The sequence below is a fragment of the Porites lutea genome, chromosome 4 (assembly GCF_958299795.1).
Source record: "Porites lutea chromosome 4, jaPorLute2.1, whole genome shotgun sequence".
NCBI classification, from domain to species: Eukaryota; Metazoa; Cnidaria; class Anthozoa; order Scleractinia; family Poritidae; genus Porites; species Porites lutea.
In genome coordinates this window covers 36,595,305-36,610,779 of record NC_133204.1, presented here as the reverse complement: position 1 = coordinate 36,610,779, position 15,475 = coordinate 36,595,305, and the positions used below count along the sequence as shown (strand labels likewise).

At 39.3% G+C, this 15,475-nt stretch overlaps 1 protein-coding gene across 1 annotated transcript; it reads right to left on the bottom strand.

Annotated features, from left to right (window-relative positions):
* Positions 1–11,841: 11,841 nt before the first annotated feature.
* Positions 11,842–15,195, bottom strand: LOC140933455 (uncharacterized). The gene is made up of 2 exons (XM_073383013.1): positions 13,911–15,195; positions 11,842–13,188 (listed from the first exon to the last, which is right to left on the bottom strand). The coding sequence occupies exons 1-2, from the start codon at positions 14,424–14,426 to the stop codon at positions 13,045–13,047; spliced, it is 660 nt and encodes a 219-aa protein (XP_073239114.1). The 5' UTR covers positions 14,427–15,195; the 3' UTR covers positions 11,842–13,044.
* Between the last annotated feature and the right edge of the window lie 280 nt (positions 15,196–15,475).

Here is a 15,475-nt window from a genome sequence, read left to right as displayed (position 1 = left end):
GGTGGAGAGGTCTTAACGGTTGAGAAAACACGAGTGGCTCAATTTGATCTCTGAACGAACGTGAGTGCACACACCTGTGCAAACTTAAATATAACAAGCATCACTTCCTCGGATTTTCTCACTGCGGCTAGTTCAAAGATGAAATTCGTTTGGACCTTTAGCATTGCAACCATTTATTTTATTCGTGGAAATCTACTTGAACCAAGTATTAGTTACTTTCAGCTGTATACGACTTGCCATCAGACAGCCCGCGCATTTCCAACAGACTCTCCTTACAGACAACTTTATCATAACTTGAATTAGAACTACACAAATCTTCTACAAACGAGAATTTTGTTCGACAGAAAGATTCTTAATTTTACTTAATTTTTATCAGTGTTGTGTGATGGTTCTCCAGCATTCTTTTCACCATATACGTAGTCCTTCGTGTTGTAATTTCGGCTTCGTCAGCGTTAAAGTGTCACCCATTCTCGTTTTAAAGCATATTATTTAGATATTGCGCAATGTTTCATATCCCTCTATGGTCCAGTGAATTATTGAAGTCTCCAACAGGTCTATTTTGATAAAATGTACTTTTAAGATATTATTCATAGACGCAAAGTACATACGTCAATTTAACGATTTCACGCGACAACCGTCAAATATTATGTTTATTGGAAGTGAGAATGGGAATGTTCAGTCATTAAGTTGTAGTTTTGTTGGTCGAACGCTACTAAGAGTCCATGTGAGTTGATCAGTTGATCAGGGATTCGAATCACTGTTTAGTTGAAATCCTACAATAAAGCGGATTAACTCGAAACCTACAGTCCAGTGCAGTGGCGCTGTTTATTATGCTGTGATAAGAGGTTCTACCTATTGCATTTTAGTCGGGAAGGAAGCCTTCTGAGAGTGACCAATTACCTGAAAGCTAATGGGCATTACCTTTCAATCTCGCTGTTCATTTCTCGGTATCAGATAGGTGATAGATTTTAATTAGCATCAAAGGAAGCTATTATCTTGGACCACTTCTTTTCGTTTAGTGGAGCTCACCCTCATTACAGAGCGTTTAAATTACCATTTGAAGCCTTGGACAGTGAAAAAAAAAATCGTTAACGAAATTCACTCAGCGTCATCTTGAAACGCCGTTCTACAAGTTTTACTTTCACGAATTTGTCTCTGTAGGTCACAGGTATACTTATACTTGAATAACTGCGATTAAGAATACGTTTGAATTCACATCCTAATATTTTCTGATGCATCCTAGTCTCTCAGTCCACAACAGCATAATCATTACAACAGCCGTGTTTGAAGGGTGCTTTGTGGCGATAGTTTGAGTGTATAATTACTTTGCAGCGAACGAAGCTACCTTAAAATTGAACGAAACCTCTAAATATCACTGAGAGTTTGTGAAATGCAAAACACCGAATAAGCGATGGTATAAATCTACAAAGTAAAGGATCGCCCCATGTAAGGGGATCCAAGACAGTCTTGGATTCTGGATTCCATGCCGTGGATTCCGGATTTCAGGTACTGGATTCCAGTCTTTGTCAGTGGAACTTGGATTCTGGATTCCAATCTTTAGTAGGATTCCGGATTCCTTGAGCTGTATTCCAGATTTCAAAGCTCAGGATTCCAGATTTCACAAGGAAAAAGTTCCCGGATTCAGGAATCCGCATCACCTTGCATGGGGCGGAAAGGACAAAAGATTGTTTAGGATGAAAAAAAAATGGATTACTGATGACAAATTTGAATTAGGATGCCCAAGTGTTTCTTTTCGATGTATTGCATCACCAAGATCTTTTCAATGTATTGGACCAGCATTTGGTGCCGGCCGTAGTTAGAAAAAAAGAGGAACATGTTATGAATGTCTTCCTGTTTGTTTGGACACAATGGATTGTTTTGATTTTCTACTCCGACATTTATGTCAATTGCTGCTGTAATAACTTCCCTCAAGTATCAATGGACGTACATGGGCACCTTAAAGTTGTCGAATTAAAACATGCGTGGGTAAGCTTCAAGTTGACAATATTTTTAGTTATCAGAATTAACTCTAACCGACAAATATTTACTTGAACATTCGAAGCCCATCCTTGTTTTTCTCGTCTCGGTGTCGTGATTTCATTTATCATCGCAAGTTGTTAGACTTTGTCTCAACGCAAACCTCAAATACAAAGCTAAAGTACTTTTAAAATATTAACAATGACATTGGACTGGTAGCGAAACATGCTCAATGCTTTCCATTTTCTGTCTTTTTGGTGTCATAGCTTTTATTTATTGTCGTGATAGGTAGTCTGTCAAACGCAAGTGAGTGGCTTCAGTTTAGCAAGGTTTAAGTCTTTCGGCTGGAGCGCATGTGTCTCTTCCTGTGCCATGATTAAACTTAATAGCCTTGCCTGCCGGCTTAGTTACTTCATGACAAGCTATTAGGTCAAACAAGGCGCAACCCTATTAAATAATAACCAGAACAATTGGCTTAAAGTAAAGAGTCTTCGATGGGCCCTCTCACCTAATCAAGTAGTTATTGTAGTGCAGTTTGACAGTGAATCAGCTGCCACGGTTATAATATCTTTGATTTTTGCTTTGTTTTTGTACCGGTTGAATTAACGGTGATTAGTTAAACTTGACGTGGAAGTTATTTTCAAACGTTGTCATTTGTCTTATTGCCTCTCTGTTTACTTGTTTTGGTTCTATGTGAAGCATTAAACGTTAGATGAATTCTCCAAGCAACAAGTTCGCTTAGCGATATTGGACCGGAGGAGTCTTTTAAGACTTCCTTAAATTACGTAAAAGTATCAAAAGTGCAAATATATTGGTTTTTCATTTTGGATATGAAACAATATGAAACAGCTTTTTGTCTCTTCAATAGCTTTATTCTTTTACTGAAAAGAAACTACGATGTAAACAAGATTGTTCCAAGAAGAAATAAAGAAAAACAGGTAGAGTTTCGAACGTCTTGAATTTTCGTTTGTGATTCCTTGATTTAGAGTAACTACTTTTGTGGCTTTACCAATAGTGTGCTAACTTTCCGTGGTAAATCTACAACCACTATGTTTTTAAGAAAACTCAATACACTTAGTCTGGTATTGCCGAGGAATTTGCTGTGTTGATGAAATCGAAAATCGAAGGTTTTGGTTTGACTTTTGTCTGAAAGACTGAAACGGAATAAGTAATATTTCTTAGCATTTGTATAATCTCTGCATGCCAAGTGTTACGATTGCAAACATTTAGTAGCTACCTTAGCTACTGATCTCGCAAGTTAGGCTATTTTCGCAAGCTTTCGAGAGAAATAATAACCGCTTAACGAGATGAACAGTAGGGAGAGAGTGTTTGAAAAGCCAAGAGACAGGCCAAATTGGGGAAAAAATCAGTTTAGAGAACTGAGATAGAGTAAAGATAAATATCGGTTGGCCTTAGCTTTACTTTTGTCAAGTTTCTGTATAAACTAAACACGGATCTCCTAGCCGCTTTATTCCTCGTGGTCATACTAGATTTCTAGACATGTTTTATTGGCGTTATCGGAAGGGTTACTTACATACCTGGAAACATAGGACGTCCGTTAGGCTGCCGTCTTCATGCTTTGGAACAGTATATTAACAATCAGCCCGGTCGGTTCATGCCTTAACTATTTAAAGCTAGCATTTTGGGCGTGCAGGTCAAGTTATTTCTATATTTGGTTATAGGAACCCCTCCCCACTCCGTATGAACAAATTCAACTAATGGCACGTTAAACCTGTGAGCTTGTCCGCGCGCAGATGCGCGAACGCTACGACTTGGCGTCGTGTCCTTCCTTTAAAAGAAGCATCGGGTCAAAACGTGAAGTCTAGCATGGGTATAATCTGATAAGCACTTTCTCTTGCCCTCGTTACCAGAGTCGTTACGAAAAATTTGAAATGAAAAGTCGTCAGGAACAAACGTACGTAGCGTGTCGCTGTGGAGGTCTCACTTAAATGGTCTGTCACAAAAGATATGACTCAGTGAGACTGCACATTAAGATGCGTATCACATTCTAAGCTTCCATATGATCTAGGTCTAGGATTGAAAGGCTGGTTGAGAAATCAATCGGTGAAAGGCATAAGACCTCTGTAAAGTTACCTTTCCTTCTTGGCGACTGCCTTCTGCCTAAATTTATAAACAATTTAAACGAAAAGTCTGAAACTCGCTTGCATATCGGGGGAACACGACTCAAGAAACTCCGTTAGCCGGGAAATAGCCGACCCTATAACATGGAGCTCACTCTGTAAAGGATAGACTTGTTTTTTTTTCCTTCGCAGAACTAATTAAGACAACATTTATGTGCCTTTATACTTGTTATTGTTACCCACACACAAATTCTCCTGTACAGTTATGAAGAAACGTTCGAACACGTTTCGTTAGGGAGCTTTGACCATAATATTTTTTGGTGATTTTTGCAGGCATGGCATTAAAACTTGAACAAGCTGACCCAACGTTTTCAAGTTTCAATCCATGTCCATTCTTGCTGTACGTAGGCAACATGAAACAGTTTCTTTCCTTGGCTAAATATAATCTTAACTGAATATTAACAAAACTAGACCATTATTTTTTTATTCAACTGATGCAAAAAGCATTTTTGCGTTTTAAAACGATAGCAGGTACTGTGGCATAACTCCTTTCAATCTTAATCCTTTAAGTCCCAATATCCACATACAAATTCTCCAAACTGATCTCCATACATTTCCTTGAAGAATCAGTTGAGAGAATTTGGTAAAAGATCAAATATTTTTCTCTTTGGGATCATTTTGTTAATTCTCATAGACTTTGCTCATGATAGTCTATGGATATCGTTAGGAGAAAATTGATTTTGAGCATTATTGGGATTAAAGGGTTAATCTAAGTGTTGCCAAGGTACTAGATTGGCAAATATACAGGACACGTAATGACTCAGTGGTGATTTTCTACTGAAGTAATGAGTCTGCATGACGATTTCATTGAAGTCTCTAGAACTGGTGTTATTTGAAGTTTTATTACTTCCAACCGAGCAGTCGAGCATTGGAGTTGTTTTGGTGTTGTTAATGGACCAAACAAAAATGGGGGTCAGATATGAGCTCAAACTATGGTCACTCTTGCAGGTGCTCGTTTGGTCTGGAACTCTCTAGACCCTTGTTGTTATACTGAAGAGTTTGAATTTCGATCAGTGGAGTCTGAATGCTTGCTGGGGACTCTGGGAGTTGTAGGCTTTCGCTAAATCGTTTGGTTTCAAATCCTCCGCTCTCCGTGGCTCATGAGTACCCTTTAAAGAATTTCAACTCTAATGAACTCACTTTACGTTGGCCTATGCGATTCCAAAACGATTTTAACATACCATGATATAAGCCCTAAGCACGCGTATGATTTCATGGACGTAAGCAAGTTTACTCAATGATTTATTCAGGACAAAAGATCAAATTAATCTAAAACTGTCTTTACCTAATTGTTGCCCTTTTTTGCGCAATAAGTCAACAGCGAAGGTTAATATGCTTGAACGCTCGTTCATCTTTTTAATTTACTTCATTTACCTCTGGCAAACGATAATATCTTGGAAGTCCCTTAACCAATCGTTGCTCTTGGTCAATACTGCCGCCAACACGTTTCAGTCTTAACTCCACGTGGCTTAATTGTTCGGTGTGAATAGTTAACTGAGTGGGGGCAATTTCTATAGCAACTGAGGAAATGAGGAGGCGAGAGGCACTTGTCCGTGACCACTATTGATTCGGTTCTGTTCGAAAGTCCGGAATCGGCGATGAGAATCCGCACCACAAACGTGCAAGGATTGCGTGTTCGCGATAGCCTTCCACGCAGAGGTTTTTAGCGGGGGCGTATTGGAGGGTGGAAATACGGCTCCCGTAAAAACGCTTGCGTGGTAGGCTATAGTCGTGATGGTGTTTCGAGTCTTTCGAGTATAAAGTCTGATGAATAATAACTACATTGTGCTAAAAATTACCGACAGTATGCGGTTAATAAGAGACATACAACCCAGATAAGTTCAATAGCGGTAAAGATTCAAGAAGCTTGATAAGAAATGATTAAATCTTGGTTATGATAAAAGATGCGGCTTCATCTAATGGTCTCACTTGGTTCGAACAAGTTACTTAAGTTACTTTAAAATAAGATTGTTAAAAATGAAAATTGGTGCGATCTGGCCTATGTACAGTTTGTGCTAGCTTGGATTTTATTTTTACAAACGCCCTGTTCACCTTGTGGAGAACTTGGAATTTATTACTTAAGGCAACTCGTAAACTCGTGTGATTGTCAGTGTAGTTTGAAACAATACGTGCGATATTTCCCTTTCCTGTATAAAAATTACAACGATCCTTGCAAACATTTTTGACGGCAGGTTTGAATCTAGAGTGACAGAAGATGAGATCATTCCCTGGTGACTTCGCTTCTCGAAGTTATGTTTTCTTTCTCACCTTGAAGTACGTGGATGTTGTATATCCTCACGTGCTGGTCGAATATCTGTCATCTTTCATAAGTTACTGCTCTTATTAAGGTACTTAGGTTCTGCAGCAATCTCATACAATTCGTCCTTGCTATTTTCATTTTTTTAAAAGTATTTCAAAAAAGACAGAAAATCGTTTTACGTGCCCGGACAAGTTTATCGGGTTTGTTAAAAAGGTACTTGAGCTGCGTTACAATGCCAAGGACAGAATTAACATATCCATTATTTTTTTCAAAACTAACTGAAAAGCTGTTATTAAAGAAGCTGCAACTTTCTTGTACATCAAAACAAAATGGAACTAAGTGAACTAGCGCGGATTATTACTTCTGTAATAACTTTTTGATTAGTTTACAAAGGGTTTTAAGACTTTTAACCCGGCAGACGTATTGCGTTAATTGAACCATGACTGGAGTAATAGCTACTGGATGCCAACGCAGGTAACGAGTTCCTTTGACAACGTTTGTCCTATCGAGACAGGATTTAGTGTAAGTTGTGACGTAAAAGAGAACCACGTTGTAAATGACCGCGGAAAAGGACCTGTCGATGGCAGATTACATTTATATCACATCTCAGATTCATCAAATCAAAAGCCGAATAATGGTACACAGCTGAATTTCTCGAAGCGGACCCATTGGTTTATAAGGCTTAAATTGGAGTAACACCTGTATTTCGTACACTTTCTCCTACTAAACTTCTTTTAATTAAGCGAGGAATGCTAGAAATCCTTCGGCAAAAGCTGGCTCCGAAGGTGTGCAGCTATTCGTGACTTTTGCCTAGGTGTCAGTGATTTTAGGGTCAGTTATAGGATGAAAATGATTGAGAGGTAGCGGTTAAATGCATCGGAGTAACCCGTCGTAAAGACGGCCCGCGTGTTTGTTTTTATACCGCAAGAGAGTTCGCATATCATCAGATTACTTGAAATCCATTTTAGATCTTTTCAAGGGTAATGGAACAAATTAAGAATGTTTGGTCAGTTGTCCTAATTAAGGAAGGAGCGCGAGAAATGGCACAATGATAATTTACAATGAGGAGGTGATTGTGTCTCTCCACTTAGCTTCCGTTTGAGTGGAATTGTTTACGGCAATATTAATAGATGTAGTTTCGTCAAGATAACCTTTGAGACTCTTAAAAGCCAGTATCTTTTAACACTTAAAAATTCTCAAAAACCTTTTGCAGTTTGCTTTAGGTTACTTTGTCGAATGGCCTTGGCCTTGTATCATTAGGTGAACTGTTGAACACTAGTTACAGTTTGAGTGAGTTTTCTAATATTCCACATGGATTCCGGCTCAAGGTAGAAATTACTTTTTAAGCTTCACAAGCAGTTTCTTGAAAGCAATATTGGTTTTCTCGCGGTCATTGACTGCGAGATACGAGACCATATGGGCAGGTGGGATGAACAACTGGATCGTTCGGATCCTCAGGCCATACTTTCTATTCGTTTATTTCTTCTCCATGCGTTTAATTCTAAATGGAGGGGTGTCTTGAAAAAAATTTTGTCTTATGTAGTGCGTGCGTCTCACTTTGGCGTCTCACTTTAAGACGGTCTTGGATGTGGAAGTACAAAATAAAAATGTAATTTTGAATTTCCTCGACAAATTCATGGCCAAGGAGAAAATTCAAAGTTTTTTCAACGCTCATTGAGAAAAAAAAGAAAGAAAAAGAAAAATTCTCATGTGAACAGAATGTGGCACTCAAAGTGAACGATAACGCCGGTTACAATCAAACTGGTATTGCGCTATATTATTAAATAGCTTCTTTGCCACTGTCCATCTTTAAGTTGCACTTTTCGTTATCATGACTAGAAAAGGAACCGTCTTAACACTTATGACATCCTTCTCACTTATCACTGAAATGTCCAATATCCTAAAGAGTTATAGCATTTAGAATAACCATTTCTATCGCCTATGCTGTTACGTTCAGCCAGGTCTGTGAATTAACAGTTTCCAGTTGTACTGTAATTAACGCTGTTCTACACGGGTTGTGACTAGAATGGGTACCCCAAAGTCAGATTGTCATCTTCACTCAAAATACGTGATAGCAGTCTTATAACTTAAAGTAGTAAATAAGAGAAGAAAGAAAATAGAAGAAAACAGTTGGTTAGTATGTAAGACTTGAACCCGCGTCATTTGAGGTGTAATCCACATCCGTATCCTCTAAACCATCAAGGGCTAACTGCCGACACCGGTTAAATTTAACGTACTTAACATGGCGTTGCTCATTACACTATCGAAAGCTAACCGTTTTTAAAACAGTGCTTAACCCTAATCACTGTACTTCGGTGCTAAACCCTGTATTCAACACTTTTCCTTGCCCAACTGTCTCTTACTCTGATTTCCCCACTTTTCTAAACGTTTTCACGGGTCAAGTAAAATCACTCTATCTTTTCGGATAAAGTCTTTTCTGACCAATAGAACCCATGAAAAAACACACCCATGAAACACACCCATGGTGGGATACCCCAAGGGACTAAGATGGACGTGGCCCTGTTCTCAATTATGATAAATACCCTCTTAAGGGACTGGAATATAAGAGCTAAATACGTAGATGATTCTACAGTTTTAGAAGTCCTACTACATAACTCCTTTAGCATTTGGAATTTGGCTGTTAGAGACACAATTTTTGTATTGGGCATAAGATGAAGTTAAATCCCCTGAAGTGTAAAGAAATGCTTGTAAATTTCATGAAATATCCTAATAATATCATACAGCCTATTTGCATCATGTGGAAACCACTAGCTGGAGCGTGTTTAGACCTTTAAATTACTTGGTGTAAAAATTAGGCACGATCTTAAATGGAGCGACCACACTGATTATATTTATGGTAAAGCCGCCAAACGATTGTACACCTTAAGGGTTGCAAAAAAGAGCTGGTGTAGCTGGCAGCAATATTTGTAAGTGCTCCGTTGTAAGTGCTTGAATATGCTGTCCCTGCATGGCAAGATATTCCAGAGTACTTATCTGTCGTTAGAATCTATACAAAAACGAGCCCTTAAGATTGCTTTCCCAGACTATAGTAATGGTGAAGCTCTGTCCTTCTCCTGCCTTGAGAGTGTTGAGAAAAGACGACTTGCTATAACTCTCAAGTTCATCTCTGCATGGAGGTTACACACTTGACATGACATTATTAGTGTACCATATGATCTTAGATCTGGCCATGCATGAAAAGTCTGAAAAGTCTTTCGGCCCTTACACTGGAACCAATAGAGCGAATGATTCTATCTTTAAATTTTTAGACTAGTTTCATAATATTTTTCTTATATTATAATATCGTAAATTTTACCACCTGACAATTCAGTTGCATTTTGCTGCAAAGAGTGGAATAAACGTTTTTTTATATATATATTTAAACTTTGTAGGCTTTGATCGAAAAAATAACTCCTGCGAAAAAGGCTATGTCTGTTTTTGTCTTTCATGAAAGTGAAGAAAAAAAAAACAGGTCCCATCCAGTTGATGAAAAGAACGACGTCTCAGCAAAGCCGAATAATTCCAGCTATAAATCATGTATATTGGCATTTAATATCTCATGGTATCGCCCAAGAAAGTACTTACAGAGTTTTATATTGCATTATATTAACTTCTGCTCGGATAGTTTTATTTTTGAACACTATTTTTGTCCGACACTATTTTTTCCATTATATTGAGCTGCCGTGGTTCTGTTCTGGTGTTTTACATGGCGGTGCTTTCTTTCACTAAGGTTGCAATGTGACTGTGTAGTATACAGGGCTGGTTTTCTTCTCAGTCACGTAAAAAGGAAAATAAGAGGTACGGCAATCGCAGCAACAGGCTCTTCAAAGATCGTAGCGATCAGCGTATCATTTGCAAACCAGCTGACTATGCTCATGGCCCAACTAATGAGGAATGAGACCGCTTACGCTTGAGTGGTCCTCACGCTCAATCGCACCATTCCCCGTGGGGTACTTCCTTATAAAAGCCACATAGGTACAGGGGAACCCCGCTTTAATATGGATATCTCATTAGCACGGACAGTTGGCTTTGTCCTTGGGGAAAGAAAACCCTTACACTTTCTATGGTCCCCTCAGTGCCCGTGTTATTGGAGTATGGTTTTTGCACCCCTACCATGAATTCCCAGGAGTACCCCCCGGACACCATTCTAACGATGTCTCTGGATTTGAACTTTTCAGCCTGGGAAAAAAAAAGGTTATTCACAGCGAGAGTAAAAAGAAATGTTTTGGCTATGTTTTGATAGAAAAACCTCTCGCTGAGAATATTATCAAAGTTAATAATCTTTGCCCTTTATAATTACTAGTTGCGCTCTTTATAATCCATGAGCTAGCATAACGAAGCGTATTACTCTACACAGCGTGTCGCCAAGTATTTTCGTCGTTGTCTCGATGAATCGAGTGACTACTATTCCAACTTATAGTTATTCCGATGGCCTTGTGCTGATGTTTTTATTTATAGCAGTGTTTTATTTCTACACAGCGAATATAATTAAGGGCGTGTAATTTCCTTTTCAAGCTACCTTTGGGGGAGTGTGTAGGGTGGGCCAAACTACCTCTGATTTCTCGCGTATTTCCTTCGCTGAAACCAGTAACCAACTGTTTTCCTGCTTTGTATTCGTCTTTCTTTTTTTAGCATCCTTATGTTATGACAAAAGCTAAATGTCCCTATTTAAAACGAGCCATTCAACTTTTCATTCCTAGTGGCAGTTCATGCATGAGGCATTTCAAATCCATGAGGTAGTTCAGGTTAATTTCGTGGTGTCCATAAGTGCAGCTGCTGTGCCAAGTATTTACAAGAAAAGTTTTATTCTTGTATTTTAAAAAGACTCTGAGGTTTTCATTTTCCTTGCTACTGAGGAACCAGCAGCATCTGTGCTTTGTTCACGGCAAGTATAAACTTAAATCGACGTCAGCAGATTGTTATAAACCTGACCGTGAGAAAAGGGCAGACGGCCGAACACAAATGGCTCAGGCAAAGAAATGTCACAAAGATATACAACTATGATTTAGAAAAATAACTTGTGCAACTTTAATTTCTCTTTTACAAATTCCACTATAATCCAACTATAATTAAGAGATATTTACGTATATATACCGAGCTCCTATATATTTCACCACTTGGTACAAGTAATTCAAGTGAAAGTCTATTCATTGTTAATACAGTGCACAGCACAAGTACAATTTAGTCTGTCCTCAGACATTAAAGATTAAATGTTGACCAAAGTGGTCATTAATTCCACTTTGGTTGAAACACGGGTGTCCAAAACTTTTAAACACGAGGTTGGCTTGTCGCTTGGACAAGTTTTAAAAGTTTAAACAAATTACTTTAAATTAAACCCAATCAAACAGGCACAATCATCTCGTCATAAAACAATGCAGAGCTGGTGTAATTCTCGTGTTATTTAGGAATTGGGGAAATATTTGAACACTCGTAGATTCAATCTATTGCGTTTGAAGCTAATTTATGATACCGTTAACTGTCTCTAAAGCTACAAAATTCTCGAGTTTAATTACCAACTCCATTTTATTTACGTTGTGGTAAGTTCAACAGACTCTGTCCGTACTTATTCCAGCTTCATAAACCCGAAGTTTTTATGACATGAATACGCTTGGCTTTGCAAGCAGCTCACCCATTATAATTATTATTATTATTATTATTTTTGTAACCAAAAAACCTCATCTTCATCGAGAAAGAGTATAAGGTAATAAAATTGGTGTTAACTATTTCTTTGCCTATTAGTGGCGTTTTTTTCGCTGTGATAAACAACATTGAAACATGCAAATTCTTCTGTACTTTCTCACATTTCTTTAATCTCTCTCTGGTGGTTTATTGTTAGTTTTTTCTTGATGTGCACCGACATAATTGAAGTTTATCATAGGTAAATTGCGTATTCAGAATATGCATATTTCAAGCTGGCCTCAAGCCAATGACCTCAATCCAAAAAACGCGGCCCTACCAATAACAGCACCTCAGCTACTGAAACTAACATCTAAAGACGCATTAAACAATTAAGATCACGAAACCCGACTTTTTCCATTTGATGGACATTTCAAGTGGCTGTGTGGCGCAGCCAAAATTCCTTCCAATTCGAAACTTTCAATCTTATTGCTTTACTAAAACAAAGCCATCTTACAACTAACCAACTGAGCGTGCGATCAATACTGTAACGAAAACACTCTCGAGCGAGCGATCCTATATACAATTTTTTCCGTTATGGATGTAAAAAATATTGCTGTAAAGGAGAACAGCGAATTCTGAAGCGTTTAAATCTACGCTTATACCGCTACAAAATTATTCAGAACTGTTTTAAAACAGCTAGAAATTGCTTACGTTATTGACCTCCAATTGAGGGGGTAAAATACAACTACCCGGCAGGGTACAAATAACCCTGCTTGCTATTTTCACTTAGGAAAAGAATCAATTTGTCGACAAACAATGCTGTCCTACTTAACATGATTGAGCTAATTCTATGTACATGTAAAGCCAAGCTTATCATACCTTTTTTTTTTACAAAAAAATATACTGGGATTTCTTGGCGTCTTAACTATTCTAAAATCCTTTGACTAAACTAAACTACTAGGTATCGTATATAATGCCAAAATCTTTAGCTTACACTGTCTCATTCCATTGTAATGAACGTTATGATTGGATCAGAGTAAATCTGAATTAGTTCACGTGCCCGTAAATGTTCGACAAACTCACGGAGTTGTTAACAAAAGGTACCGGGCTCGGGTAGGGCGCTATCTCTGGTAAACTCATGAGATAGGTGCTAAGCTGCTGAGCGGTCGCCACATTTCCTCTTGAAAGGGCCTGCAGGAAAGGCAATAAAAGAGCTCTAGTCAATTAGTGTGCGCGGCAGGTCACCAACATAAAACACAGTACTATTTTCAATTCCATGGCCACAAAAAGCCTTCATTTGCGACTTTATTATCATTCATAATTTGCTGTTCCGCTTGGTTTGTCTTTAATAAAGCATTAAGTGAAAGGTAATCATTCTGGAGCCTGCGCGCCGAATGAGAGCGCGCGAGTTGCCCACTAATAGAAATCAAGCTCTGAATGTCGTATTTGTTTTAAAGCGGGGCACGTGTGCCTGAAATTGGCTTCAATAAAAATGGCAAAGTATCTATCGTTTCGAGTTCACGTTTTACCACAAGGTCATGAAATCCACTTAATTCTGTTGCTCCGGAGCGAAGCGCGTGGCGTGTCAATGTAGCTCGGGAGTTAATTCGGCTTGATTCCGTAGTTAGAGGAGTAACTTGAGCTTGGTTCGAGACACGAGTGTAAATTTGATTACTTTTTCAAGAAGCAAATTAACAGGTTTTGATGGCCTGTCACCAAGATAAAGACTGCGGTGTGCGCCAGTGGTCATTTTGCAAATGAACCCCAACGCAAGAAAACACTGATCGTGCGCTCCTAAAACCAGCGGCGTTAGCAAGCCTTTCATTTTTCTCGTCTTCACGTAACTTCTTACATTCTTTCAAACTTAGCAAATTTCAAAGGTGTAAATAAAGTATCACAAAAGTTGTAGTTACCTGTAAGTCGTAAGTTCCCTGAAGCCATCCTACTTGACGCAGTAGACGCGTTTCCCTTTCAAGTCTGTTACTTTCATTTAACACTCGCTGGAGGTGTTTAATGTACTCGATGGCTGTTCGCAGCGTTTCCACCTTGGACAGCTTCTTGTTGGCTGGTGTGGTTGGAATGTGCTTGCGCAAGGCAGCAAAACCATCGCTGACCAGTTTAACTCTGTTCCTCTCCCTCTCGTTCCTTCTCAGTATCGAAGCGTGCTCTTTCTTAAGGCATTGAGGTGTACGGCAGCGTGCACGATGTCGGGAAGCCTTAGGGCTGGAGCTGGGAGAGCTGCATTCGCTGCTAGGAGCTGGTGACAGGGACGATGTAGGGGAATTCACAGGCGAGGTGGACGGAGAGTCTAAATGCGAGCAATCAGACGAGGAGGGCGACGGCGTGTCATAGCCGAGCTCTAGCAAGTCAAGATCGTCGAGGTTTAGGAGCGGAAAGGTGGTGTCTTGAGGATCGAAGTTAAACTCCATGAGTGTTGCGCAGGGCGGTGACTAGCTCACAGCGCGCCGCAGTCCCTCGCTCTCTCTATCATACACAGACTCGTCTCGTCTCGCTCCGCGCTGCACAAGTGCGTGCAAATACTATATTACATGAGACGCGTGGCGGAGCCTATAAAGCGGTTTGTTTTGTTCCTTAGGGACTTCACGCTTGGTTGTTGGGCAGACTTAGTGTGTGGGAGGGGCTTTGAAGACATTTAGCACAATGACACGTTAGGCAAACTAACGGCATTGAATGGTCTATGGCCTGTTTTTGTGCCTTTAATCTTCATATGAAAGGAAGGAATTGTCTTGAGATCCTTTGTGCGTGCCCTACGCGTGGCTTCGATTATAATTAGTTGGCGAGTACAATAGTGGTGCGTGCTGTCATCAAATCCATAGAAATCTCTAACAAAGTCAACAAGCGATTCTTGGTGTCGTTTCTATGTGCCGATCAATAGCGAGCAGGGCCTTTGTTTAATCCACGTGCCTCATTTCTCAGCTCTCTGCAGCTAATATTCCAGCTCGGAGCAAACATTTGCAAATCCCAGTGCAGCTAATAGGCGGCGAGTCCAACGCACCGCACGGAACCTTTTGACAATCGAAAAAAATGTTCTCTATTTCGCACTCTTATGCAGAATGCCTCATTCGTAATGAGCTAAATAAAGATAGAGCTGCGTCAATTTTATCCTTAATGCCTGCTTTGTGATTTTTAAGGCTAACAGCATTTCGCTGCTGCACGGTCTCCAAGGTGAAGGCCGAAGTATGCCTGGTATCTAGTTAATAAAAATGTTATCTTCTTAAAATGGTTGTAACCTTGCGCTCAGGAAAAAATTTATTTAGAAAATCTGTTAGCTCGATAAATGTTTACCATGCAAATCCTTCTCTTTTTTTCTTTTCTCGTCCTGGTGCGAGCATTTATTTGTTCTTTTAAATCGCCGGCAGTTTTAGTTTTAGATGTTCATTCCCGCCTTTTACTTCCTGTGCGGTCTTTCTCTTTTCTTCGTGCAAAATAATTTTTTCAAAGGTTCCTGTGCTTGTTC